Source organism: Uloborus diversus, chromosome 1 (assembly GCF_026930045.1).
Source record: "Uloborus diversus isolate 005 chromosome 1, Udiv.v.3.1, whole genome shotgun sequence".
Classification (NCBI taxonomy): Eukaryota; Metazoa; Arthropoda; class Arachnida; order Araneae; family Uloboridae; genus Uloborus; species Uloborus diversus.
In genome coordinates, this window is record NC_072731.1 from 111,161,809 (window position 1) to 111,189,768 (window position 27,960).

Sequence of the window (27,960 nt, forward strand, 5' to 3'; positions counted from 1 at the left end):
TGTGGATCTGAAAGGCATCTAGAGAAGTTAGCATTTGGAACTGACTTATCTGATTACAATCTTAGTTAGAAATAGTGTAGCTTAAAAAAATAATCTTTAGTATGGTTTTCAAAAGCTACAGCGTCTTGTCATTTTATTAAAAAAGTGAAACGTAATAAGATAATAAGATCTTAATTTTTATTTATCTTTGAAACAAATAAAAAATGTATTTCTAAAATTATGTGTGGTTTACTGATTGATAAATAGTGATGTTCTTACTGAAAATCATGTTTTCTTTACTTGTTAATCATTGGTCCAAGGTACACCATTCCAAGACCCAAGGTACCCCACCGGTGGTGTACCTCGGTACTAATTGCATTCTTGTTTTTTTTTTTAATGTAATTGAAATAAGTTAAATAAATTTTGAAAATAATTATATGTTGTGTAAAAAATCATAAAATTTTAACTAAAGGTATTTGGATTTGGATTCGGCAAATAATTTTGAAATTAAAAATTGAAAAGTGAAAATAGGTCCAAGGTACCCCATCTTCCCCTACTCAAAAAATAGCTTTTTTTTCTTCCTTCTTATGCTCAAAATAAATTTCATGATGCTGGATTTAGGCATTTAGTTGCAAACTTAATGTAAACAGCTATTTTTCCTTTTTCTATTTTTCTTAACAAATGTTTAGTGGGAGAGTAAATTCTGGAAAAGATTTCATGAAATGCATGCAAAACTATGTATAACTCTTAAAAGCATTTAATAATTAAGAAGATCGAAAACAGAACGTTTGAAACCAATTATGGAAAATAATGTTTTAAACTGGAATTCTTGATTTGCGAAAACTTGAATCTGTCAGAAGCAAATTCACTTTTCCCCAAAATCCTGTGTATTTACTCTCAGCTTATAGGGGTTGTGAATGTCTGACTGAAATTGCAAGGCTAAAAGAGATCTAACAGTTATTCAAAAGAAGTCTTAGGAAATGAATTTCTATCACGGCTACAACAGATCCAACAGCTGCATAGATCTTCTGTCATATCCAAATTTTACATATTTAGCGGCTTAATTCATTTTTTTCCCCGGGTAGAACTTTTTTTCTAAGGCAGGCAAACACCCTAAATATTTTTTTCTTCAATATTCATTGCACCTTTCTAAAACTTTATACGATTATTAAATATGACATAAATAACACATTTTGACTACTTATTTGTTGAAAAAATTATTTTCTATAGGCTTTTTAATAAAAAAAAACCCCATATGTTTAGAAAAAACTACCATTTCCTTAGCACTTCCAGGACATGTACTTTTTCATAATTGTTAAAACTTTTTGTGTCGATCTCTTTATTAGTTACCAGGGAGTGATATAATCCTCCAATTTAGAAATAATTAACTATAAACAAATTTTATGGGTAAATGTTTGAAAATTTCACCCGAAAAAGGTGCTTTTTGCCCTCCAAGTTTAATTGATCATTATTTCAAAACCACATAATGCAAGTACATTAACTTTTTGAGGATTATATCACAGTAATATGTTCAATTACCAGTTTTGCTTTCAAATCTTTTGAGTGAATACTTTTTTTGCTAGAGCTGTTGGCGTGAATGAAAATTTTGAAAACGTGGTTATGAGAAAATGAAGTAAGAAAAGGTAAATTTCAGTAATAAGCAGTGTGCATTTGAGTTTAGTAACTTTCTTCTAGTTTTCTCACTAATTCACCGATTTAAAAAACAATTGCTGATTTAGAAAAAAAACACTGAGACTATCAAAACTTCTCAAAATCTCAAAATCGATTTTTTTTCCTCGAAAATTAGGGTGTTCGCCTACCTTTGCAACTATTAAGTCTTATTTAATGAAATGCTGAATTAAAAATCCAACATTAAATTTCAATTTTCAGTAATATTGATTTTGGCAACGTTTGATGATTTGCTAAGTGCATTGTTTTGACCAGTTTGACGAAAAATGTAGAAAATGAGCCGTGACATACCTCTAACAGAAACGTAATATTCTTTTCTGCTCTTTTGTAAGCTTTTGTGGTTTATAAAAGAGTACAAATTCTTTTCCGCTGAAACGTATCCCTTTACCTTAATACAATAAATCATAACTTCGAAAAGATTAATGCAATACAATACATTAAGAATTTGGGTTTTAAAAGTTTTTAAAAATAGCTTATTAAGATTAAGATTACATTTACTTGAGATCACTGCAGTATACTTTCTTTCTTCATACTACTGCGACAAAAATTTAAGTTGCCTATTTGTATAGGGGGAAAGGAAACTTTTAAGTTCTCTCTTTGAGGTAAAGATTTAAAAACAAATAACATTGCAACATAGAAAAGTTTCTTGCATACTAAAATTTTATCACTTCTCAATGCTTGAGGCAAACTTAACCTGGCATTGTCGTAATGCTGTGATTAGGATCAGCGTAGCCTTCACAATGCTGCCTGGTTAGATTGGCTCAAGCGGACAATTGAGCACTAATAATAAGCTAGACAGTTAGGCACTTGTGAATTGCTATTGAGTAAAATAATAAAGTTTCCAAATAAAGCTCATCTCTCTGTTTGTTTTACACTGAGTAGCCATAGCCAAAATTGTTACTCTTTTGTCATCACCCAGGAGGTACGTGGAAGTTGAGGATAGTGTGTGACGTTACCACCCCAGGTAATTATGTTTTGATTTATAGGTTATGTTTTGCCATAAATCCCGTAAAGAGGCTGTGGTGAACTTTAGATTAAGACCTGTTCATGATTGCACAGCAAAACATCTCAATATCATAAACATCATTCCATCTAGTATACGCCACATAGTGACTCGGGCGTCATGAATACTGACCACCTTTTTATGTTCCCTTAACTTGACAAAGAATCCCAGAAACGTGGAGAAATAGGCAGACTATACTGGAACGCGAGACCTTATACTAATTCTTTGTAAAGACTACATTTCTTGTGTTCCTTGTATTGTTGCTTAATTTTTAATTCGTTTTATCTTACGTTTCTTTGCTTATTTGTTCTGGTTCTCATTTCAATTGCTTGTATGTTTTGCGATTGAAGTGCTTGAGATGTCTTAAGTGTATGGATTGTTTTTTCCAATAAAGCCATATTTAACAACAACAACATCAATTTCCAATTATTCAAACAAGTTCTTGTTGAAATTTATTGAAAGTTGCCCCGATATATCGTCGCCTCAGAGCAACAGTAGGATATTTTACTTTTATTCCTCGGAATAGAAGTCTTGCTCTGAGCTAACGACTGAAGATATTTTATTTTAGCAAGAACATTGCAAAAGTTTCTTTTTGTAAAGTTCATAATTAAGAAAATATAAATTATACAAAAAAAAATTCATATTTTTATTACACAGCTGCTACAAAAAATAAATTAATCATAACCTTTTTTTTTAAATCCGTGTAACGTTTTTACATGTATTTAACAGGCTTTTTCAAACAACAGCAAAACACTTCTCTGTGGGTCTTCATGAGTATAAAAATATAAAACGATAGAATGAATGATGCTGATTTTAGGCTCTCCAACTCTGATGATGGGACCAGATGACACATTTCTCTGTTAGGTTTCCTGAAATATAAAAATAATTAGCATTTTGCACTTTCTACGCAGCAACTTATTAAACTTCATGAAAAGCTGCATAAACCTGCAAGGCTTTTTCAGTCAGTTTTTGTTTCGAAATTTTTTATTCCTTTTCTTAACTTACTATATTAACAACTAAAAACTCTCAACCTTCAACCCAACTTCTTACCTTTACAAATAAACGTAGGGGGGGGGGACTGATTTAGACTAGCAGACCCTATTTTACACAAGCAAGGGCCCAGATATAAACACACAGTGTGGCCTGCATACCAAACCGATATTTACAATTTTGAATTAAAGTAGAGTTATTATCCTTCTCAGAACCATTTGCCATACCCTAGAACAAACACATCGCTCTTCTTCTGCAGCCTTGTGCAAATTTATTGAAACAAAATATTTTCCCATTAATTTTAAAATCATTCCAAGTATTCTTCACCAATCAAACTAAAATTTGTAAAAATATTTATGAAATGAACTTGAAAGGTCATTCTTTAATTTTCTGATTTAGTGGTATGAACAAATGACTGTTTTGACAGAAAAATACATTTTTAATTTCATTACACCTTCTAGACCTTCAGTTTCCATGGGAAAAATGAATTTCATCATATAGAGATAAATGCAGAAGGAAATTAAATGCGGAACTTAATGTAAGACTGAAGCTGTCAGACAAGACATTTGAGCCAAACTTTGAATTTCTTTGTTCCATAACCATAATATTAAAAATTTTTCAAAGTGGGCTGAAACTGCAAGAATTACCACTGGGCTTAATCCGTTGAATTTGTTTTGCAAAAATTTTTTAATTAGCTTGTAGCAATGTTTACTTTTTTTTGGCAATAAATATTTTTGTGTCTCAAACAAAACAAAACAAAAAAAATCTCCAAAATTTTACTGTGTGTGGAGCGGGGGGGGGGGGTCTCTTTGTAAGGGGTTCGCTAAACTCCTATAAATTTTGGAAGGGGTTCGCAAAGCAAAAAAGGTTGGGAACCGCTGATCTACATTACTATTTGGTTAATTTTCCATTATCGGGGCGTCTCGGTGCGCTGTTTTACAAACAAGTTTCACCAAATATGATCAAATCACTAGTTTCCCCAAATAACCTGTATGACTGCAAAGGTATCATTGGGGTGTCAACATTTGGCACAATTTCAATACTGGAGATGCAATTTGGTGCAGAAGTACTAGTGGAACTCTGACAATGGAAGAACAGTTACTTGCCGATTATTAAAAATATTAACACATACTGTACACTGTATTGATGCATTCTAGTTAAAGATACTTTCCATTCAACATAAATTACTCTATTTTATTATTCACCCTGCCTTCTAGATAAGATGCCCAAAAATTACATTATTTTTCTAAATCATTTTAAATATTTTGTGTTTTTCAGTCAATTTTGAGTCTACGCACTCAATATTTTCCACAAGTTTTTTCTGTATTTAGTTGAATAAACCCACTAATGTCATCAGCTTGAAAGGAATAAATCAGCATCTTAATTTTGTTCTTCCTCAACTGTAAGACAGACACTAAAAACTGCTTAAAATGGAAATTCTCATTAAATGTGCTAATATTTCACCTCCATAAATCAGTCCCTCCATAAAGGTACGTAAAGAAAAGTTCAACTCTCCAGTGCTTTTCAAAAAAAAAAAGTGCAATTTTGTTCGCCGCAGGTGAAAAATAACATTTAAAAGTATAATAATTTCAACAGAATCAAAAAAGTCTAATTTGAACCCTTTTAACCAGTAACAGGGAAGGTGCGGTCTCACAAACCGCTCAAAAGTTCATCCGATCAACCCCATTTTATTTTCAGTCCGATTGAATGGTTTTTCCCAATAGCTTTTTGTTTTTTTGACTTAGAACACCCCTTTTGCTTACCAGAATCTTTTGGCGAGTACATCTGGTTTAAATTTCATTGCATTCTTTAAAAGCGGTCTGTGAGACCGCACCTCACCTTCAGTGTTACAATTTTTGGCAGTAGTAAACATGGCGAACCGTTTAAATAGGGGTTCCTTTATCTTACCCGTGTTATGCAGAAGAAATGCAAACTATTCTAGTTGAAGTTGAGAGTTGTTTGATATGTTCACAAAAAATACGCAGTGATGTTTTAGGGACAATAAGGGTAGAATTCTTCCTGGAAATACGACGCGAAATATTTATAGTTAAAGGACTGTCAGAATTTTCTTGTAGCGTGATACAATCATTTTTTTGGTATTAAAATGTTCTGTATATATTAAACACTAAAAAAAAATCATTAATAACTAATAGATAATTTTTTTACGATTAATAAATTATTTACTGAAAAATATGAATTTTCTTGAAAAATCTTAAGGTTCAAGTAAAATTTCCTCGGAAAAGGTATGTTTTAGCTCAGAATTCAAAAATATTTTTTTCCTGTGCTTATAAAAGTACAAAGAGCACTTAAGGGAAGTTGCAGGAATGTTTCTTAATTACACGATTTTTAAAAAATCTGAAAATAGAGCGGTCTCTGAGACCTCACGTCCCCTGTTATGTCCTACTTTTTCACCTTCCCTGTTACGGGTTAAAAAAAAAAAATGAAAGATATCAAAGTGGCTACTATGGCTCTGATAAGTTTGCTATGACCTTCGCAATATTTACCTCTTTTTCAGGTCTTTTAGGGAAAAAGAGACGTGTCATTGACACAAATTTCAGTTGGAATACTTTTACAAACTGCTACGAATGTAACACAACTCACTTCAATGCAACTACTCTTCTCTATTACGCCACAAAGAAGTAGCATTGTCAAGCTCAAAGCACAACTTATCAGAGCCACCCTATACGATGACTAATTTTTTCTGGATGATCCAACGACATGTGCTGATACCTCAACCAACTGAAAAAACCATGCGCAATCCCTCCTTTTCGCAGACATTACATTGATTTGTCAACTAGTAGTGATACCAGAACAGCACCCCTGGTTTAGTTTAACGCCCAACATCATACGGTCGGGTACGCAACACGCTATATTTATATGCAGATTGACTGCTAGCATTAATCTGTCGCTAACGCAAACCCATTAAGGTCCCTCACCCCTCAACTGATACCCCCCCCCCCCCCATTTAAGGCCCTCAAAAACTTTAGAATCACAATTATTCATTTTGGTTTTTGACAGCGATTAAAGAGCTTAGAAGTTTCAAAAAGCCATTTTCTTCAATTTCCTCCATACTAGTTTAAGTTTTGCCTAATCAATAAATATGTTAACTTTATTAACAACTAACTTTACATGTTTTACTATTCATTTTAGTTTTTGGAACCGAAATATTAGTATGGCGGGGACACGAAATTATTTCTCCCTGGACCAAAAATCGTTCAGCACACCTGAAGAAGTTATCACTTCAAAAAACTCACCTTTTTCTTTTTAATATGATTTTTAAATGAAATCCCAAATCCTAAAAAAGTTTTATGTGGCACCGCTTTAAATCATCCAATTGCAAAATGTCACGTTGCTTTGTTTACCTCCACCATCACTTTTCGAGGAATAGATTACAGTTGACTAGCGCTAAAACGCGATTCGACTTACGCGAAATGGCTATAACGCGAGGTTTTTTTTTACGAGTAGCGAATTTTAGAGCTAACGCGAATTCATCGCCAGCAACACGAAAATTTTCGAAAGGGAGTCGGTCTTAAGAATCGTCTTCAGTACTGGCTACTAAAGATTGGTATCGCGAATGGACGTCATCCCTTTGGCATCACTGAAGTGGGGAGGTTCAATCACCGTACTAGTCAATTCATCGCTTTGCCAGTGGATACAAATAATCGCTCGGTATTTTCCACTCTAAATGTGAAAGTTAATTTAACATAGTAGTATCTAAGCCTGCTATTTCAGAGCTTGAGCTAAGGAAGAATAAGTTTGTTAAAATTTAAGAAAAGTGAAGATCCTCTATATGCAGAAAACACTGATATCAACGGGGATGAGCTTCACAGCACCAGCCATCATCTTCAGTCTTTTAGTTACAGTAATTATTATTACTTTATCTACTGTAGAGTAGTGTAATAGTAATGTATTTCATTTTTATTATTATTGCATACTGTACATACGGTTTTGCACTTTGTCTCACTCTCCCACTGATCATTGATTTTGTGAATCATTACAGTATAAGTATTTTAGATTAAAGTTTTATGTATTTTTTACGTCCTTTTACGAAGTAAAGGAAGTATTGTATTCGCAAAAAAAATTTTACCCAAAAGCGGCCTTAATTTCCGTTTTGCTCGCCCCAAAATGAATATTGAGTTTTTCTTTCAACCCAACCACACGCGTGGAAACATGCCTAAAAATGTATAGACACCCGAAATATCCATTTTGACGATCCTCGAATTAATTACAACGAGTTTTCTCGTGACGTTCGTATATGCGTATATCTATCTCGCATAACTCACAAACGGTATGTCCTAGAAAGTTGAAAATTAGTTCGTAGAGCCATATACAAGGAGGGGAGGGTCTTAGGGTCCCTTTTCCCCGAAAAGTTCGGTTTGACATTTAAATGTTCGTTTATATTTAAAAACTTCCAAAAAATGTTGTTCCAAAACTAAAATGTGTTTCATATGTATATTAATTGCATAAAACGCTTTCATAATAGATAACCCGACGACTTTAACATTAGCAAAAATAACGCAAAGCTCCGCATGAAAGTTTTTAAACCCTCCCCGAAATTATTTTCTGGTTACGGCCCTGCGTAGACTCCTAGTGGGGTCTAATTGTTCACTTCCCCTTTGGTTGTATTCGGATGTTCCAAAGGGAGTCTTCTACACCTTTTTGGGTTGAAATCATAGTTAATTTCAAAGCAAACTCAAGAGGTGTTATAATTTGGCAAACACTTGGCAATATATCGCCAAGCTTTTAGTCGGAAAGTTTTTTCGCCTACTTGGCGACAGATTTGGCGTTTTTTTTTATCTGGTTTTATTTTGGCCACTATTGGCAATATTTAGAGAGTTAACCATTGAATTACATTAAAATGTTTAATATTGGGAAAAATTATCTGTATGCAAAGTGTTTTTTTTTTTTTTTTTGCTTCAGTTTGCAACAAACTTAGGTAAAAATATTTAAAGTTTTTTACTCCAAGACACTATTATCATTAAATTGGCGGAAATGGAAGTCATGTGTTGCACACATCAGCTCGTTTTTAATTCAGTATAAGTTTAGTCCCTTACGTGAAAAACGTTGTCATGTGCTTAAAGAATGGTTTAAAGCAATCCGAAGGGTGTTTACAAGTGTCTAAAATATTTGTTTATTTTTATCAAAAAGTCGTATACATAACCTGTTTCACAACGCGAAAGGTCTTGGAACGCATCCCTCGCGTAAGTCGGGACTCGACTGTAAAGTTAGCAGGAACGTATAATGAATTCAACTAATAGAGCTTACCGTTTTGTTCAGGCCTTCTATAATTCTTTGACCTAGGTCCGGGTCAACGTTTAATAAAGCATCCACCGCTCTGTCTTGCAAACATTTCGAAACCCTTTGTAGAGGGGACACCATGTTCTGCACCAGGCGCTCCTTTTCGTCTTCTTCCATTTGCTAAGTTTGAAAGAAACAAATTGTTGAGCGAACTTAAACTCTGTTTCGCCAAATACTAGTGTTCTACTCTACACTGTACGTGTTCTACTCTACGGGAGTGGTAGGAGTCAGAATGAAAATTTGAAAGCGAAAACAAAAAGGCTGAAATCTGTCAAGCCACTTGATTAGTGTTTATTCACTAAAAATGTTATGTAAGGAAGAAAAACATATGAAACGCGACTGCAAATAACATCAATCAGTTTCAGTAATAGGTTGTTTCTATAGCTATAACCCTCTGTATCATACTTGAGACTGTTGACAAAAAACAGTTCTTCAAATCCTAAATTTATACAACTGACTTCATAACGTAATCACTATGGTTTACACTCTGAGCTAACGAACTGGTATCTTAGATGTAGTATACTAGATGCACAACTCCATAGCTACAGCAACTGGCCGCCATTGAACATGCGAGTAAACGGGCAAAAGCGTTGCTCACGAGGATACAATGCTGTTTACATCCTATCGAGCTACGGCAAAAGTTTGACACGCATGCGCTGAGAATCTCCCTCCGTGGACTTAACTTGAACCGCGGACCACTGGCTCAAGCCCTTGATGTTCCTGTTTAACTGAGGTTACCTCAAGCAACCATCAATAAACTCGTCGGATCGGAACCTCTATAGTTGCCCTTAGTGGACACATTTCTACAGAATAAATTGGTTAGTTTTAAATCATTTTTATTTGTTTTCTAATCATTTGTGCATCCATCTCACATTTATCATTCATGAGTTATCATTCATGCAGTTTTCGTGGCGAAACACAGATTTTTTCTTGGTGTTGGAACTTCACTTTTAAGCAGCGCATTTTCCTGAAATCTTTCAAACATCGGTATTGATAAAGGCATCCCGGTATCACGTTGAAAAACTCTGCCATTGCCGGTCCCAAGTCCGGATGAGAAAAGAGGAGGGGGCCAACCATGGCATAACTGGTGCTGGTCAGTAGAGCCGAAAGGTTCTCGACCAACCAGGAAAGGCAACCCAAATCTAAGGTGTGGAATCGTGCCGATGGAAATAAGTCTGGCTTACCATATGGCAACCGGGGTTATAGGTTGTTACAAACGGTCCCTCGTGGCTCGGCAAACCACGTAGAATTCTTCCTTCCGCCTGTAGAGAGGGTCAATTCGGGCAGTGACCGTTTACCTACCCTCCGTTTCCCTAAACACGGGTAAACACAAAAATAAACAAAAACCTGGAGGTGAAAACCGCCCAAAACAAAAAGTTGACTCGTCCCGGGATATCCGGACGCAGCCAATCCTCACAGAAACTGTCTCTGCTCCTGAAAAGGGGTCAGCAGACAACATTAATAAAACTGTTTTTCAGGAACCTCCTGCAACAACAATGAACACTGAAGTACCTGGCCCATCCGGTACCTCCAAAAAGCTGTCCAGCCAGCAACGTAGGAACCGCCAGCAAGCCATCAAACTTCAACAGAGCCTGGAACATGGACAGCAAGGCACCCCATCTACAAAAAGGGTCCTATCGGAGAGTTCCACCCCTTCACCATCAATATAGCCCAGGTCAAGAGACCTAGAGTCTCCTATAGAAAGGCTACATCTGCCATCAAGTTGGCTATCACCAAAAAAGGTTACCCGGCGGATTAACTTTCCCCGGATGATGCCAGGGGTATCCAAAAGGACATCGATGCAATCATTGATGATATCCCCCCCCCCAACGACAACGTACCTCAATTTGCAGCTGTCAGTCTTTCAAATGGTGCGCTGGTTATCCAGTGCACCAATGACTTTGCTGCAGATTCGGTACATTTGCACTTCAATGGGCGCGCTGCAGGTGACTCTGAACTTGCAGTGCTGCCCTTTAAAGACCTTGTGAAACCGGTGAAGATCGCCTTTAAGACAAGGGATATCTACACCATGGAGCAAGATAAAGTCTTGAAACGACTTGCTCGTCTCAACCCCGGCCTCAACACGAGCAGCTGGAGGGCAAGGGACAAAATGGTCTGGTTCAGCCGGGTTCATTAAGAAGTCCAACCTGGAATTGTTTGTTGGGGGTTTTGGCAAGGGTTTGTGTAAGATCCGGCACGATCCCAACACACAAAATGCTCCTGGTGCAGAAACTGCCTCATCCAAGGACTCCGATGTTTCATTGGAGCCCAAGGATAATGTGGAGGCAGTTGAAACTCCTGCTGGGAGCAATGTTCAAGATCCTGCAAAGATGGAAGGGGGTGAAACTTCGGTGGATGGGACACCATCTGAATCCACTCCTACTGTAAGTATTGAAAGCAAAGATAATGGTTCTAACTCTCCTAAATCCACTACAAGTTCGATTACGAACTTTATGGAAAATCTTGACGTTTCAGATGCAGATTCCGATGTCACGTTAACGGATGAGACCATCTTGCAGGATACTCATCCTAACAAAGAAGCTGCTCCTTAGCGGGTCCCCGCTCTCTGCAATGGCGGTGCCTGACATCATAGTTGCGCAGCGTAACCTTCATCATTGCCAGTCTGCTACTGCTCTTCTCAGTAAAGACTTGGCTGAAGGAAGAATTGACATTGCCCTAGTACAGGAACCCTGGGTTAACCACGGGAAAATCCTCGGTCTGGGTAGCTGCGGTAATCTCTTCTATGATCTGACTTGTAGTAGACCGAGAGCCTGCGTAGTTGTAAACAAGCGCCTGAATGCTCTCTGACTAACGAAGTTTCTTGACGGTGATAATGTCGCCATCCGAGTATTTAATGAAGATGGTGCTTCGGCATGTTTCATGTCGGCTTATCTACCCTATGAGGATGAGATTCCTTTAGCGACCTCAGCCAGGAATTTTGTAAAATTCTGTGTGCATACAAGGCTGAACTTCATTATTGGCTGCGACGCTTATGCTCACCACATTGTGTGGGGAAGTAGTGATTGCAACAAGAGAGGTGAGGAACTTTTAGAGTACCTGTTAGGTAACAACCTAAATATCCTCAACAGAGGTAATAAACCTACTTTTATTACCCGAAACAGGTGCGAAGTCATTGATCTAACGATATGTAATTATAGAGCACTGAATTGTGTAAGTGATTGGCAGGTGTCACACCGAATTACCCTATCTGATCATAGACTAATCCTTATGACTTTTTCAGGTCCTGCACTAAGCGTACTGCAGGAGGAACGGAATCCCAAACGAACATCTTGGGATTCCTATTGGGAAGATCTAAGGGTCTCCCTAGCAGGTAAGAAATTCAAACTTACGTCGTTGTTAGACTTGGAACTAGCAGTTGATTCACTTCAACATTCTATACTCCAATCTTATCAACATAATTGCAATGCAATCTCCACTAGTTTACCAAGACGAGTTTCTTGGTGGTGTAAAAATCTTAGTGGATTAAGAAAGAATTGCAGAAGACTTTTTAATAAAGCCAAGAAAACGGGCGATTGGTCTTTGTACCATGAAGCTCGCAATAATTACAATAAGGCTATAAGAACCAGTAAACAGGATAACTGGAGACAGTTCTGTAGCCCTTTGGACAGCGTCTCTCGCGTTGCTATAAACTCACGAAAATAGTCTCTAGAGACGAATTTTGTCAACTGGGTTCCATTGAAAAGGAACATGGTTCCTTTACTGATGATAGGGAAAGTACTCTAACAGAGATGTTTTGGGTACACTTTCCTGGCTCTATAATTAAAGATGACGAAAGTCATACTGATGTTCCGCTACACCCCTTACGTGGTAGTAAGGAAAGGTGGAAATTAGCGGGTGAAATTGTGACCCCTGGTAAAATTGAGTGGGCCATTAATTCATTCAAGCCTTTTAAATCTGCTGTACCGGATGATATTATACCTGCTCTTCTGCAGAAAGGGGTGGATATTATCACACAACATCTTTTTAGGATCTACAGGTCCTGTCTTGTTTTTGGCTATGTGCCTTATGCTTGGAGAACTTGCAAAGTAATTTTTATACCCAAGCCTGGTAAGCCAAACTACAATGTGGCGAAAGCCTTTAGACCCATCAGTCTTACCTCTTTTCTCCTAAAAACTCTGGAGAAACTGATTGATAGGCACATTAGGGATTATGTTTTGAAAACCAACCCTCTTTCTAAGTGCCAGCATGCTTATCAGCCTGGAAGGTCCACTGAGACTGCACTTTATGAGCTGACAACAGCTCTGTATAATGCAGTAAATGGACAAGAAGTAGCTCTTGCTGCTTTCCTCGACATTGAGGGAGCTTTTGATAAGGTCCCTACTGAGACTATTAATGATTCTCTCGCACACAAGGGAATTGATCCCATGATATGTACCTGGGTTAATACTCTGCTAACAACCCGTATGGCAAAAGCTTGCATGCTGGGCAGAGCTATGATGGTGGGTAACTGCCGTGGCTGCCCACAAGGGGGTGTTCTCTCCCCCTTTGCTTCGGTGCCTGGTGGTTGATGAACTTCTGGAAAGAATTCGTCGCAGAGGTCTGCACTGCATTGGCTATGCGGGCAACATAACCCTTGTTATTAGGGGGTTATATAATTAGTCATAGGTTCCATGACACTGTTACAAATCTCATGGGGTCTGCCCTTAAGGAAATTGAAAAGTTGTGTTTTGAGGCAGGTCTTACGGTCAATCGAATAAGACTTATTTGGTTCCCTTCACTCGTAAACGTCTCAAAGACTTGAAGATAATTAAGTTATTTGGTTCGCCTCTTGCCTACTCTAGTGAGGTCAAGTACCTGGGTGTGATCTTTGACAAAACTTTGACATGGAATTCTCACCTTAGGAAAATTACCGATCGGGCCAAGAGAATCTTTTGGTCTTGTAGACGTGCAATTTGTAATAGTTGGGGTTTTTCTCCAAAAATCGCTCATTGGGTTTATACTAGAGTAATTGTACCTACGGTTACGTACGGGGCAATTGCCTGGTGGGGTAAAACCTGTACCGTAACGGCTGAGGGTTGCCTCGCCAAAGTACAAAGGATGGCTATTATTACTATCACTAGTGCCATGAGAACTACTCCTTCCCATAGCCTTGAGCTCCTTCTTAGTCTTCTTCCGTTGCATAAGCAAGTGGAAATGTGGCGATTCTGTGTGCATACCGCCTCAAGCTCATGGGTCTCTGGAAGTCCCCTCGTTACCTGTCTCTGTACGATAAACTATGTGCAAAGACTAGTAAGCATCCTTATTTTATGATGCCTTCTGACTGGATGTTAAAACAATTCAGCTTTAATGCCAATTATAACATTGTGTTTCCGTTCAGAGAGCATTGGAAGGATGTACAGGATATCATTGGCAATGCACACGAAGTCTGGTTTACAGATGGTTCCAAGACTGCGTCTGGAACTGGTTCTGGTGCATATTGCAGCAGCAATAACACTAATCTGTGCTTCTCTTTAGGGAAGCTTGCTACTGTCTACCAGGCAGAAACTTTAGCCATTTTGGCTTGTGTAAACAACTGCCTAGAACGAGGCCTAAGCGGGAAGGTTATCAGAATATTCTCTGATAGCCAAGCTGTGTTGAAAGCTCTCAATCGTAACTGTTTTACTACCAAAACAGTTTGGGAGTGCCATAATGCACTGGTAAGACTAGCTGGCAGTAATAGGGTTTCCCTTTACTAGGTTCCTGGTCACCGTTACATTGTAGATAACGAATTGGCAGATCAGTTAGCTAAGCAGTGCTCCAATGTACCGTTTATTAGACCCGAGCGTGTCCTCTGCCTGCCCTACAATGCAGTAAGGACTACTGCAAAGAACCTTCTTATGGATGAATCATATGGCCTGTGGCTTCAGTCCGAGTCTCAAAGACAGGCCAAGACTCTGAACCAGCAGCCTCCCTGGCTCAGGTCTAAGGAACTGCTTAACTTGAGCAGGAATGAGATCAAAAAGTCTGTTGGGTTACTAACTGGACACTGCTCTCTTAATAGGCACCTTAATCTGATGGGTGTTACCGACAACCCTTCGTGTAGAGGAAGTCATATGGCTGATGAAAGCTCAATTCATGTGCTATGTGAATGCGACTTCTACTCTGCACAAAGATTTGAGCACTTGAGATACTACTATGTAGATCCCTGGGAACTGCCTAGAATTACGGTTAGGCAACTGCTGAGATTTATTTCTGTTACTGGGCTCCTTTAGTAGTCTAAGCGGGGATAGTACAATAGACCTGTGGTCTCGGTGCTCGCGCTGGTTTCAAGCGCCCCCCTTTTCACTTCATACGTCATCACGTTGAAAAGATTACCAAGTACAGGAATTGTATTTCTGCTCCTGAATTGAAGTCATTAATTCCTGCTTCAATGTCTGCAAAATTATTATATATATATATATATATATATATATATATATATATATATATATATATATATATATATATATATATATATATATATTCTTATACTCACGTTGTAATAGATTCGGGCTTGAGAAAAATTGTCTTCTTCAGAAGAGTCATGTCGAGCCACGATTCCACAAACGTCGAAAGCACTCTCCAGTGCTGTTGGATCTTGTACGGGACCTTTGAAACTGTTGGGATAATAATTTGGAGTCCCTGCCAAAAGTAAAACAAATGAGAGAATAACGGGACATTCTCAATTCACCGAATGACTCTAAATTTTACTGAGAGCTGTAAAGTCAATATTCCCAAATCGGTAGCCATATGAAACGACTTCATTCTTTTTAAATAACCCTATACATATAAATGTTCAAAGCTCCTCCTAAGTTGATGTATCGCTTATAACAAAGATTCGCGGCATTAAAGGAATCACAGTTGACTTATTTCGGGAATTTTCTTCCGAGTCTTGGTGCAAATGTCTTTGACTTTGCCAAATGTCTCAAAAAGATGTCCTCATGTTAGTTTTCAATTTGTTGATACATTTGAATATCAGCCCTGAGACTGGTGCCCAGCTTCGCGCACTTCTTTCGCCTACAGGAAATTCATCACAACTTCTTGAACGGTAATTTTTTTGGAACGTTTAATGTCTGTTACATTTAAGGAACGCTTACGAAACACCATCAATTGAAAATTTCAGTCGCATCATTTCGTCTGAAGTGATTGCAGATACCCTCCCTCAAAAATCGCCGTCCTTTAAAATCCTCTATAATAGATCTGAAAACTCGTCATTCGTTAAATATGAGGGTCAGACAATAAATAACGAAGCAAAGGCTATAAAACAGACTTTATTCGACATTCTTCAAAAATACTGACCGAAATTGTTTAAACACTTATCCCTCTGGGAAATCAGTCGCATAATTCCGTGTTCATAAAAGTCCTTTGGCTACTGCTGGAACCAATTACGCACGCACTCCTTTACTACATCGTTCGAATGAAATCGTTGTCCCCGAAGTGTCTTCTTGAGTTTCCCAAAGATGTGAGATCATATGGGAATAAATCTGGACTATAAGGACGAGGTTCAAGATTTCCCACTAAAATTTCCGCAAAAGTTCTTTTTTTGCATTGGCTGAGTGTGGTCTAGTGTTATCGTGTAGCAGGATTACAGCACGTAAAAGTTTACCGGAACCACACACAGTCAATGCAAAAGAGGAACTTTTATGGAAATTTAAGTAGGAAGTCTTGTAACACCTACCTTATAGTCCAGATCTACCCCCATAATGATCCCGGATCTTTGGGGATCTCAAGAAGGCACTACGGGGACAACGATTTCATTCGGACGATAAAGTAAAGGAATGCGTGCGTAATTGGTTTCAGCAGCATCCAAAAGTCTTTTATGAGCACAGAATTATGCGACTGATTTCCCAGAGGGATATATGTTTAAACAATTTCGGTCAGTATTTTTTAAGAATTTCGAATAAAATCTGTTTTATAGCCTCTATCTCGTTATTTATTGACTGAACCTAATAGTTATTACTAAACGCTCTCTTTATCACGGGAAAAGATTCCACTGCGGGTATGCCTAGTTTTGTCGAAACATGATGGCAATTTCAACCAAAACAAATCTCTGCATTTTACGCAAACCTCCATCGAGCGTGGCTTGCACGGGAGATATAAACAAGGATCACAAAAATGCCACTCCATACCCTCTAAATAGGGGAAATCTCGCCGGGAACTAAACAATAGCTTAGGAGAAATCTATTTTGAAACCTTTGCATACATTTTAGAAATTTTATTAATAAATGTTTAGTAATCGACTCCCTGACATTAGTTTCCAGACAGACCGTAAAATGTTTTATTTTTGAATTCTTAAAGTCTCAGAACCTTGGATTATTAGAATTCTGGAAGTTGTAATTTTTGCCTGGCACATTCATAGCTAAAAATTATTCTAACAGCAAAAAACCTGTGTACGTAGTATAGTTTATCTTGTGATATTTTTTATTAATGACATTGTTTCTTCTAGGTTTAGTTTCAATGCAAAAATTAACTTTTTGTGCTCATGAATAAGTTAGTTTGCATTTAAAAATTCCTATTCTGACTGATTTATTTCAGAAAATTCCCCATTTTACTCTCGTCCCTTGTTTTGATGATATTATACGTAAACAGACTGTAGTTAGCTAGAAATTAAGACTAATTTGCAAATAAAAATTTATTTATACATTATCGTCACCTCAGAGTAACAGTAAGATATCTAATCCTAGAAATAATCCTAAGATAGGTGTTGCTCTGAGGCGACGATATGTACGTAATGTATAGATCATGATTGCAAAAATCATCAAAAGTTAACCAATATAACTGTTCTATATGCGGGAACAATACACCATTTTAAAATAGCAAAGCTCCTTTTCGGGAACTCTATAAAACCCAAACCGTTATATGAGGCAGTGAGATGCAAAGGGATGTAAGTGAACATTTTCCAGTTTAGGGTAAAGAGCGTTTTAAGTTCCGGTGATAGTTTGGCTTTTATTGAAATTTCTTTCTATATCATGCTGTATAGCAGAAACTACTACGACTACTGTCTGATCATCGATTACATAGAAAGGTTTATATCCGGTTTATAGGCGGAAATGGGCGTATCTATTAGTTTATAGGGGTGTTAGCTGTTTTGTTACAGATGAGCTCTTTTGCCTCTCTATTATTTCGCCTTAGTTTTGTAAAAATGAAAATCTGCTGTCTCAGTAAAAAAAATTTTTTAATCTAAAGTATATTCGATCTATATTCGCACGGCAATAATTAATTGATTTATTTATCCACAACAAAGTTTTGAGCTTACCATTTTTCTTCTACGTTCCTAAACGAAATGAAAATATTTCCTTTTCTTTTTGTTGTTTCCATGGTAACTATTTTTGTTTTCCCTAATTTTATTTTAGAGAATGCAATAAATGAATTTGCAACTCCAACAAACTATAGGGGAGACTGCAGCCACCGTCTAATGGCGGATGAAAAAGGTAAAACAAACTCATGCCGTAGCGTAGAAAATAACAAGCCTAGTAATTTTTGTTTGTATGCATGATTTTTTTCTTTCTTTTTTTGTGTTATTCTCTTTAAATTAATTTTTAAAGTCTTGTGGATATTCTGGCCCACGTAGAAAGAAATGGGAATTTAAGAAGCATTACTAAACGTCAGAAATTAATGCAAATTACGTAGATCGTAGCTCTAAGCAGCCATTTCCACGATGTTGAATTCGATATTTATCAATTCTTGATAAAACTAAATAATTGTGGCCTGACAAGAATAACAATTAGTGCTAGATAATTTAATTATATAAATTACGAATTATTATCAAAAGAAGATGATTCTTTGCCTTACTTGGCTAGCGAAATGGAGATATAATTGTTTTGCATTTGTAGTTGAGTTATTTTTCTCAAATTGCCGAATCGGTCTAATCGAATTAAAATTTCCGTTTCGTATGTTTCTAATTTCTGAATTATGATTTAATTCTGTCATGCTTTGAAAATCATCAACAAAATTCTCACGGATATATGGTGGTAGTTTTCTTTTTAATTGATCTACCATTATTTCTTTTAAATTATCGAATTCTGTTATCTTTCTAGAATTCAATTCCACTGATGATAAAAAATAAAAATGGTTTAACTGTCATGCGAAATCTCGCCAAGGGTTCTTTGCTAGCACAAAACTAAAACTATAACCCTAAACATTTTTTTTTTTGAAACTCTTCATATCAGCTGAGAATGTAAGCAATAATAAAGAAAAGTTGGCGCATTATTTTGGCGATGAAAATTCTCAGCTTTTGTTTTTGAAAATTCTAAACGTTCTTTCTCGGTTAAAAAATTTTCATTTCGTTCTACGATAATATATTTAAAAAAATTTACATGCTGTCCATTCCAACTAAATGCTGCAGTATAATAGGGTTAGTTAAAATAATTATTTTTTAACTAGGTGGAGATGAAAACCCTAATTCTTCTGCTACTGTTATGAAATCCTTCTTTCGAGCTTAAGATATTGAAAAAAAAAACCCATATTCATACAAATTCACACAAAACAATAAAAAAATTTACCAGGTATAACGTAATCCTCTTTCCAAAAAAAAAGAAGCTTCGAACAGCATATTTGTTTTTAATTTCATGCAAATGCGAAATTTGTTAATCCAGAGTTTTCTTGCGTTTATGATTTCGCCATTTACGACAATCAACTCACTTTTTAGAGGAAAATAACGAAAACTAAGATTGTTTTGAGAAGCTCGAGAATACCATTACGGGAGGAAACAATTTCTGTTGCTGAAAGCAATCTAAGACACATCGAATGCGTCAATAAATACTCATAACAAACTGCCTATATTTACCAACAAACACACGTGGAACGCAATGTTTTACCTTTTTCTTTAATTTTATAAATCACCGCAAGATAGCTTATTCGAGCGCTGGAGTTGCGAATAAGGCACTAGTGACATTATAAAACGCGTACATCAAAATACCATCGTTATTTTTCCTTCTCCCCTGCTAAATTCATTCAGATGGAATACTCTTGACTTGGCAGATTGCCAAATTACATACCATCCGTGATCAAACAGTATTGGTACCATCTCTTGCACCAAAACAGAGAAGCGGTTCACCTGTGTACTTGTTATCTCCACATTTTTAATGGGGTTGTTTCCTTCAGACAAAAGTAGTACTTTTTGTTACTGAAATTGATAGAATAAGCAAAAAAACACATGGAACCAGAAAGTTCTTTCAGTTTCCCAACAGTACTTTTTTAATTAATTTTTTAAAATGTCCGATTTTTTAAACAAGGCGTGGTCTTGATGACGTCACAAATGATGCTCTTTGGCGCATCTTTCTACCACGTTATGATAATCAAGAGGCCAATTAAAATTGCGCTCAACGATTTCTATCAACCATATCGTTGCCAATACACGTGAGTATAGATGCGAATTAAATATTTTACCCTGTGAAAATGTCAACAGTGAATGGCATTTCATCATTTGTTATGTCATCGGCAAAAGCTTAAAATATGAAAACGCACCGATTTAAGTAATGTTTTAAAAATATTAAACTTAAACAAATTATTTAAAAAATGGTCAGATCCTAGGTTTTTAAGCATGCTCTTTCAGAAAAAAATACTTTTAAAATTTTGGAAACGACCTCATTTTGGGCACTTACATCCCTTTGCTTTTCACTGCCTCAATAAACAAGTAGGCGAAGTATGAACAAAACAGTACAATGATGAGTTCTTAATACTGAGTTCAGTAGCTCTGCAGTCTCTTGACAACTTTCAAAGTTCACTAAAAATAAAGGCTCAGATATGTCTTAACATCTCTCAAAACATTGAATTTGAAGGGAAGAAATTCAACATTGTGCTAATGATTCTATAATAGCTTGATTCAGGCTCAAAAATATCCTAGATAGTCCCCCCCCCCCCTCCAATTGAAGGGAAGGGTCACTGGAAAAGGGACTTATTCACATGCTAATAAAATAAAAATATCGAAGGAAAATGAATGTTTAAAAGAATATTTTTGATAAATCATTGTTTATTACAAATAATTAGCTAAAATAAAGTTAACACTTACATCATAAAATGTATAAAATGAATGAATCAAACATAAAACAAATATTTCATTTAAAAGTTGGTATAAGTAAAGTCGTATTTTCAGTGGACCTGTCAAAAACAATCACAGGGTCAGAAAAGATTAATAACCACTCAGTATTTCTAAAAGGATGCATAAATTCATGGCAGCACGAAGTGATCACAAACCGGAGCAACTAACCTTTCTTTCTTGTTAGTGTCATGAAGCCGTTTCGCTCATAATTGTTTGGTATCGACTTTATAGGGCAGTTGACTGGAATTTGATTGTAGTTGGCACCAAGTCGATACCGCTGTGTATCCGGGTAAGAAAACAATCTGCCCTGAAATTAAAACACTCAAGTAATGTCAAGAACGGAAATTAAAAACTTTAGGTGAGAAATATGAAACAATTGATGTCTCGAATTGTTCTAAGAAAGTTATGCGTTTATAGAGAAGTTTGGTAATAGCTCTTTTGCAGTATGACATTCAATTTTCATCACCTTACCCTTTAGCGCACTATCAAAACGATAAGTTTACAATCGCGATACACACTTGAGGTGCAATGACGTCTCCTATATGTCATTTTTTATGTGCCATTGCAGATTTTGATGTCATCCAGACGGCATTTATTTCAAGTGCAATTGCAGATTTGCATGTCTCTGGGATGGCATTCATTCCATGTGCTAATGTAGATTTTGATGTCTCGGAGATGGCATTCATTACATGCACCATTGATGCTGTATCTCCGAGATGTCATGCTTCTCAAAGAGTTGAAAAGGTAATACACTACTCAAAACAGTTAAAGGATATTGAAGTTTTGAGTTGATCCTGCACCTGGAGAACTTTTTGGATGATTGATTTATTATCGACAGACGTAGTAAACTATGTGAGACAAAAATTACATTTGTTTGGCATAAAAATGTACTTTTTATTTAACTTTTGGGTGCAAAAAGAAAAAAAAACACACTTTTGCATATGAGAAAAACAAATGAAACTAGTATGTTGTGGCCTCTCTTCTATATTTTTCTTCTTTTTTTTTCTGAACCCTCCCCATGCTTGACGAGGAAGCAATATTCCCAACAAAATCAAAATCACACATGAAAAAACTTGACGACCATCCCAATGTCTGAATTATTACAAAAGCAAAGCAAAGAGCGAAAATTGAAAGTTATTTTAAAAGCCTTGCTTGAATTAATTACAAATATTTTATTTGTTAACAAACGCAAGATGGCAACAGTTAAAAATTTTAAATCATTGCGATTTTCTGGTTATTTTCCAACAGTTAAAATCACGCGAAATACGCAGACGACAGTCTATTACAATTTATCTTTCTTATTGTTGCATTTATAAAGCTATTTTTATTCACACAAAAAAAGCCCCCCCCCCATGGAGCAATTGGCGCCAAAATTGAACCAACGCCTGTTTACATATGGATTGACATTTATTCCAAATTTCATCCAGAAGGTAGCATTACTTCTTGAGATACGGAACTCACAATAAAAAAAAAAAGAACGTTCGATTGTGCCACCCCCCTTTTCAGCTGTTGACACCAAAATAGAGTCAGCACTTATAGCCTCTAGGGGCTACTTGTCGATAAATTTTTCTCTGATTCCGTTCATTATTTCTTGAAACACAGCAGTCACAATTGACGACAAAAAACGTTCTATAGCTCAACCCCCCGTTTGAGTTATTGGCACCAAAACTGAATCAGCACCTGTTCCTGTTAATAGCAACATATGGACCGAATTTTGTTTGATTCCGCCAGTTACTTCCTGAGGAATAGCAAGCACGCGTAACTCAAAAAACGTCCCATTGCTCCACCCCCCTTGAAGGAATTCGCGCCAAAGACCAATGGGCACAAGTTCACATAGGGGCACATATGTGTACCAAATTTCGTTTGATTTCATGCGGTAGTTTTTGCTGCAGAGCGGCCACAAAGAACTGGTCACACACAGACGTGACACACACACGGACACACGGACACACACACACACACACACACACACACACACACACACACACACACATTTTCCAAAAATAGTCGAAATGGACTCAGCACACCTCAAAACGTTCGAATCCGTCAAAATTCGAAATTCGAAAATTTGCACGAATCCAATACTTTCTTTTATATATTAGATATAGAAGAAAGTAAAAAGAGGTTTCCTTAAAACAGAATCATTTTTAGTTAGTTTTATGGTAACCCTAGACCGCCAGCAATGTAAAACACCTCGGAGGCACGGAATCAATGAGTCGATTAATGAGGGGTTGGAGTATTCTACCCCACTCCTCCTGAAGACATCTTTCCAGTTCTTGGAGAGTTTATGGTGGTGGTAAGCGTCCAGAAACTCGTTGCCTAGAATATCCTAAGCATGCTCTATTGAGTTCATATCCGGAGAACACGCTGGTCATATTATTCGTATGATCCCTTCCTCCAAAACGAAATTATTCACCAAGTTAGAACGACGTTATCTAAAATTGTTGTCCGTTAACATGAAGTCATCTCCAATTGTTGCAGCGTAAGGGACTACAATAGGTTGAGGATCTCATACCTATATCAACGACCGGGGGGGGGGCGGGTTGCATTGCATTCGGAATGACATGCAGATCGGTGACCCATCAATGGAGATGCCAACATGTACCGTCGAACCACCACCACTAAATATAACACTTTCATACGCACAGGATTGTTTCTCGTTCCACGTTCCCACTAAATGAAAATACGCCATTATCAGGATGAAAAGAAGAACAGGACTCGTCAGTAAAAAAAATATTGCTCCATTCCTTTCTTCTCCAATTCACATGCTCTGTTGTCCACTCCCTGCGAGCGCAATGGTGCCTGCAGCTAATGTGATACACACCATTGGTCAACGAGCATACAGGCCTATAGCGTGAAGGCGATTTTGGACAGTTTGTGTCGAAACTGCGAGGGCCAGTACCTGAGCGAAGGTGTCGTTGTAGTGGAGTGGCATTCATATACTTCGGTGCCTGCGAGCGGTTAAAGTTAAATTACGGTTTTCATTGGGCGTTTCGTCTGCAACCTTGTCCTGATCTTTAACCAGCATTTCCCGTCCCTACAAAATGGTTCCAGATCCTAAAAATCACACTTTGCGAAATTCCAATAGCTTCTGCTGCCTCGGCTTGTGTTTGGCTCCCCTCTAGCCTGCCAACAACCCTAGAAGCTTCTGATTCCGTTAAATGACTTCGTTGAGACATCGCATTCACTGAAATAACGCGCTTACTGAATGTTGATCATTATTTTCTCCTTTGTCTTACATAAAGTTTAGAGCGAAATCTCGTTCGCTGCCACTAAAATGTCGTCTTCGACGTCAAACTAGAAATTTGTATACTGCAATGTTTGAAATTGAGAAAAATTTCTATTTGTGACTCCTTTCTTCGATTCTATGCAAAAAAATATTTGCTAAAACCATTTTTCTACCAGACTTACAATATCCTTTAATTGTTTTAAGCAGTCAAGTTTATTCAGAAAGGTTCAAAGGGGGACATTAAGTTTGTAAATGGACATACAGATTAAATTACGATTCTAATCTTAGAAGGCTTAATATGTATGTTCTCGAGAAAGGAGAGTCAGAGAAGAGAGGATGTAGTGAATTAATTAGTTAATTTGAGCTAACTATTTAATTAGTAATTATTGAAGTTGATGGCAGAGCCCGATCATTCTGATATTGGACACAGTTCTCATATGTGTTTCAAGGCCCCCTAGGGTCCGACTAAGATTTTTGAAGACACTGGGCATGAAATTCATTTTGTCCACCCCCCCGCCCCCTATATTTCCGCTTATTCTGAAGTTATAAAATATTTCGATACTTGCGTATCGAAAACAACCATGCTAAATTTGGTGGTAATCTCATATCACAACGTTTAAAAAGTAGAAGAAATATAGTATAGAATAATTATATAAGATGGGGTTAAACTTCGCCAGTTTACCGTAAATATCAAAAGTATTTATGATATAACTTCTCATAGTAAATACAGACTAAACTTCGCAAAGTCTGTATTTATATCCGCACTAAACGCAAAAAGATCAATTTTTTAAGGGGAATTTTTATCAACAAATAAAGAGACTTTTTCCTTGTCTTTGCTTTTGCAAAAAATATCAATGACATCATTGTACTAGATTCTGAGTGAAATCATTATTTATTTTTAATTCGCATGATAAAATAAGGATATTTTGCTCCCCCCCCCCCCCCCCCGAAATCTAAGAGCAGTGTCCTGTGCCCCGCATGCCCCTGTGGTAATCAGGCTCTGGTCATTGGGCCAAGTGTTAGATCCTCAGAGCAGGAATAAAATGGAGGGAGCAAGTTCGATCATTGGCTTATTAAAAGCTGAGGCTACGACTCCAAGTCACGTGACTCAGGGGCACCCCTCCTAAGGTCAAGGGCGCCCCCCTAAATATCGCAAAGAACCCCCAAAGCAAGAGCTCCCTCACCCCCAAAAAAGTAAAAAATAACCCTCAGAACAACCTCTCTAAAAATTCAATGGCGCAGTCTGTACCATGACTCCCCCCCCCCTAGGTGGGCACCCCTGCGCAATTCAGCAACGAAGAATGTTTGACACTTTTTGCGCGAAACTAGCGAAAGAAGCCTGATTTCTTCAAATGCTTTGCTTTAAAACTTATCACATGACTTGGCTTCTTTGCTTCACGAAAGAAAGTCTTCACTCCTTCCATTTTATCTCTTCTCAATGGTAAGAACAAAAGGCAGGACCATAGACTAATAATAAGAGTAGACCGAGCTATGGCAACCCTTTTGCTGCTCATAAACCAAACCATGTGACTGGTGGATATCCTAGCAACAGCGGGCGTTGATCGTAGCAGACGATCAACGCGAGTGAGAAATAAAATAAATAGAATTGATGGAACACGAAAGAATGATCTTTTATGGAGTCCGATTTGTAAATTTGTTATTCTAAGTTGTAAATATTTTGTTAGTATAGCGAGTTTTTCGTTTAGATAGTATTGTGCATTTTCTTGATTCAATTTCAATAACTCTATAAGCAATTAAAGATGCAAGCGCCCAAAAAGAATCGGCAAACGGTAAGATTTTTACCTACAATTTCAATTTAAGATACCGATTAGTACATATTTGCGTTAACGCAAAACGTTTACGCCATTACATTTACGCCAACGCTGACGTAGCAATTCAGAATGAAATAAAAGTTACTGAAAACTGTGATCAAAAATTAATTACTAATGTCAAAATGATGCATAACTAAAAGAAAAACAGTTCAATCATCTCTGCGCCTGGGGGAAAAAATTATAATAAAAACACATTACGTCTTAAAATACATGTCGAGTGCCAAACTATAGATAATCCTGCCATCTAGCAACCCTGCTGCCAAAGTTTTCGCCAAGCCTTCCACCAGTCACATGATGTATCCATGAACCAATTTTTTCATCAGCAAGTCCGGGAAAGCTCTGTCTACTCTTATTAATAGTCTATGGGCAGGACCAGAGGTCATTGCTTTAGGCTAGGAAACGTGCCGGACAGTTGCCACTACTTTGCAAAGTAATCACTCACCTGAAGTACTTTGTCAGGGCTAGGCTCAATTCCTGGGATTAAATTCGCTGGACTCATCGCCAATTGTTCGACTTCAGCAAAATGGTTCTTTGGATTTCTGTTGAGTACAATTTTTCCGGCACGAATGAAAGGAAAAGCATCACGAGACCATTCCTAGATATAAACAAGTACATAATCAAGATGATAATTTAGAGTAAATTTTTTGCAGAGAGAGAGAGAGTGTGTGGCGTTAATGGTGACACGGACCAGTTTTGGGTGATAACGTTTTTAGTTAAGCTCTGATAACAAGTCTGTTATTTCACGTTTTAAACGCCCATAACGAACCTTAGTATTTTTAGACTTGTGGATAGTAATTTAGTGGAGGAATTTTAGCTTCCTATTTCAACTGAAAGAGGATGCTCTACCCCCCTTCCCCAAACTTCATAAGTATGGGAAGGGGGGTTAACGAAATACATTGAACTGCAAAAACAATGCTACACATTATCAAATACTCTAGTAATATGCATATACATTGAAGTAGATATGAGAATAGATAAAACGTAGAGAGAAAGAGAGTGAAGCCTACATTTTTTGAAAGCAACGATTTTAGATCCCGTGATATAGTTTAAAGTAAAGTACTGGTAGGTTCACGCAAAACGCGTATTTTTCGTCATAGTTAAACCATGTGGCCGGAACGGTGCTTTAGGTTTTCCTAACTAAATGATCGGAAAGTACCGTACATAACAACATTTGTTTCTCTGTTCAAATCCATCTGAGTTTTGGCACCAATGGCAAGAATACTTTAAGGAATATCAAACTAATCAGTACATTATCAAAGGAAAAGATGGTGGAATTTGAAGACCAAACAAATTTTATTTTCGTCCAGATAAATTACAACAGGGTAGTTCTGTACACACAAGATCAGTGCAGTGGAAGATTTTTATCTTAGGTGGAAAGAACAAATTAGGCAAATATATGAAGTTTTCGTTCAAAAGATGGGACAGCTAATCGGTCGGAGTTCGCTTCGCTCACTAATCGGCTGGATTACAGGAACGTGATGACTTGGCGACATTGGCCATAACAATACAGTTGCGTGATTATTTGTTTACTACTGTTAATGTAATTTATTGTATTTTTTGTTCATTTGGTGAAATATTTTAAATTGCAAAGAATTCTTTTTTTGGTTTTTAAAGAGTGTTTAGTCATTTTAGTTGAAGAACGTGTTTATTTTACATCGGAAGGGGGGGGAGGAGTGATTTTCGTTTATTCATGGAACTGTTTTTACATTTATCATTTTTTTAAACGATATCCTTTCGATTATTTTATTCTTTTTCATATGGGGGACGTTGCAGCGGGATTTCCCGTTTTTTCTAGATGGGTAGTTAGTTTTTTATACTTATTATCTGAGGATCATTTTTATCCTTTGAGCATGTCTGAAGGAACAAATCATACAATCTATGAAGATCTTTCAAGTACGCGAGAAAAAATAGTTGGTAAAAC

At 37.0% G+C, this 27,960-nt stretch overlaps 1 protein-coding gene across 1 annotated transcript in view; it reads right to left on the reverse strand.

Moving 5' to 3' along the window:
* Nucleotides 1–3,293: 3,293 nt before the first annotated feature.
* The window catches only part of LOC129231374 (catalase-like), a 67,231-nt gene continuing 42,564 nt past the window's right edge, over nt 3,294–27,960 (reverse strand). Inside the window, exons 8-12 of the mRNA XM_054865674.1 lie at nt 26,482–26,634; nt 21,147–21,285; nt 15,435–15,580; nt 8,927–9,079; nt 3,294–3,540 (exon numbers count right to left, since the gene is read on the reverse strand). Of these exons, the coding sequence (XP_054721649.1) occupies nt 3,532–3,540; nt 8,927–9,079; nt 15,435–15,580; nt 21,147–21,285; nt 26,482–26,634 (600 nt within the window). The 3' untranslated portion in view covers nt 3,294–3,531. The remainder of the gene's footprint in view (nt 3,541–8,926; nt 9,080–15,434; nt 15,581–21,146; nt 21,286–26,481; nt 26,635–27,960) is intronic.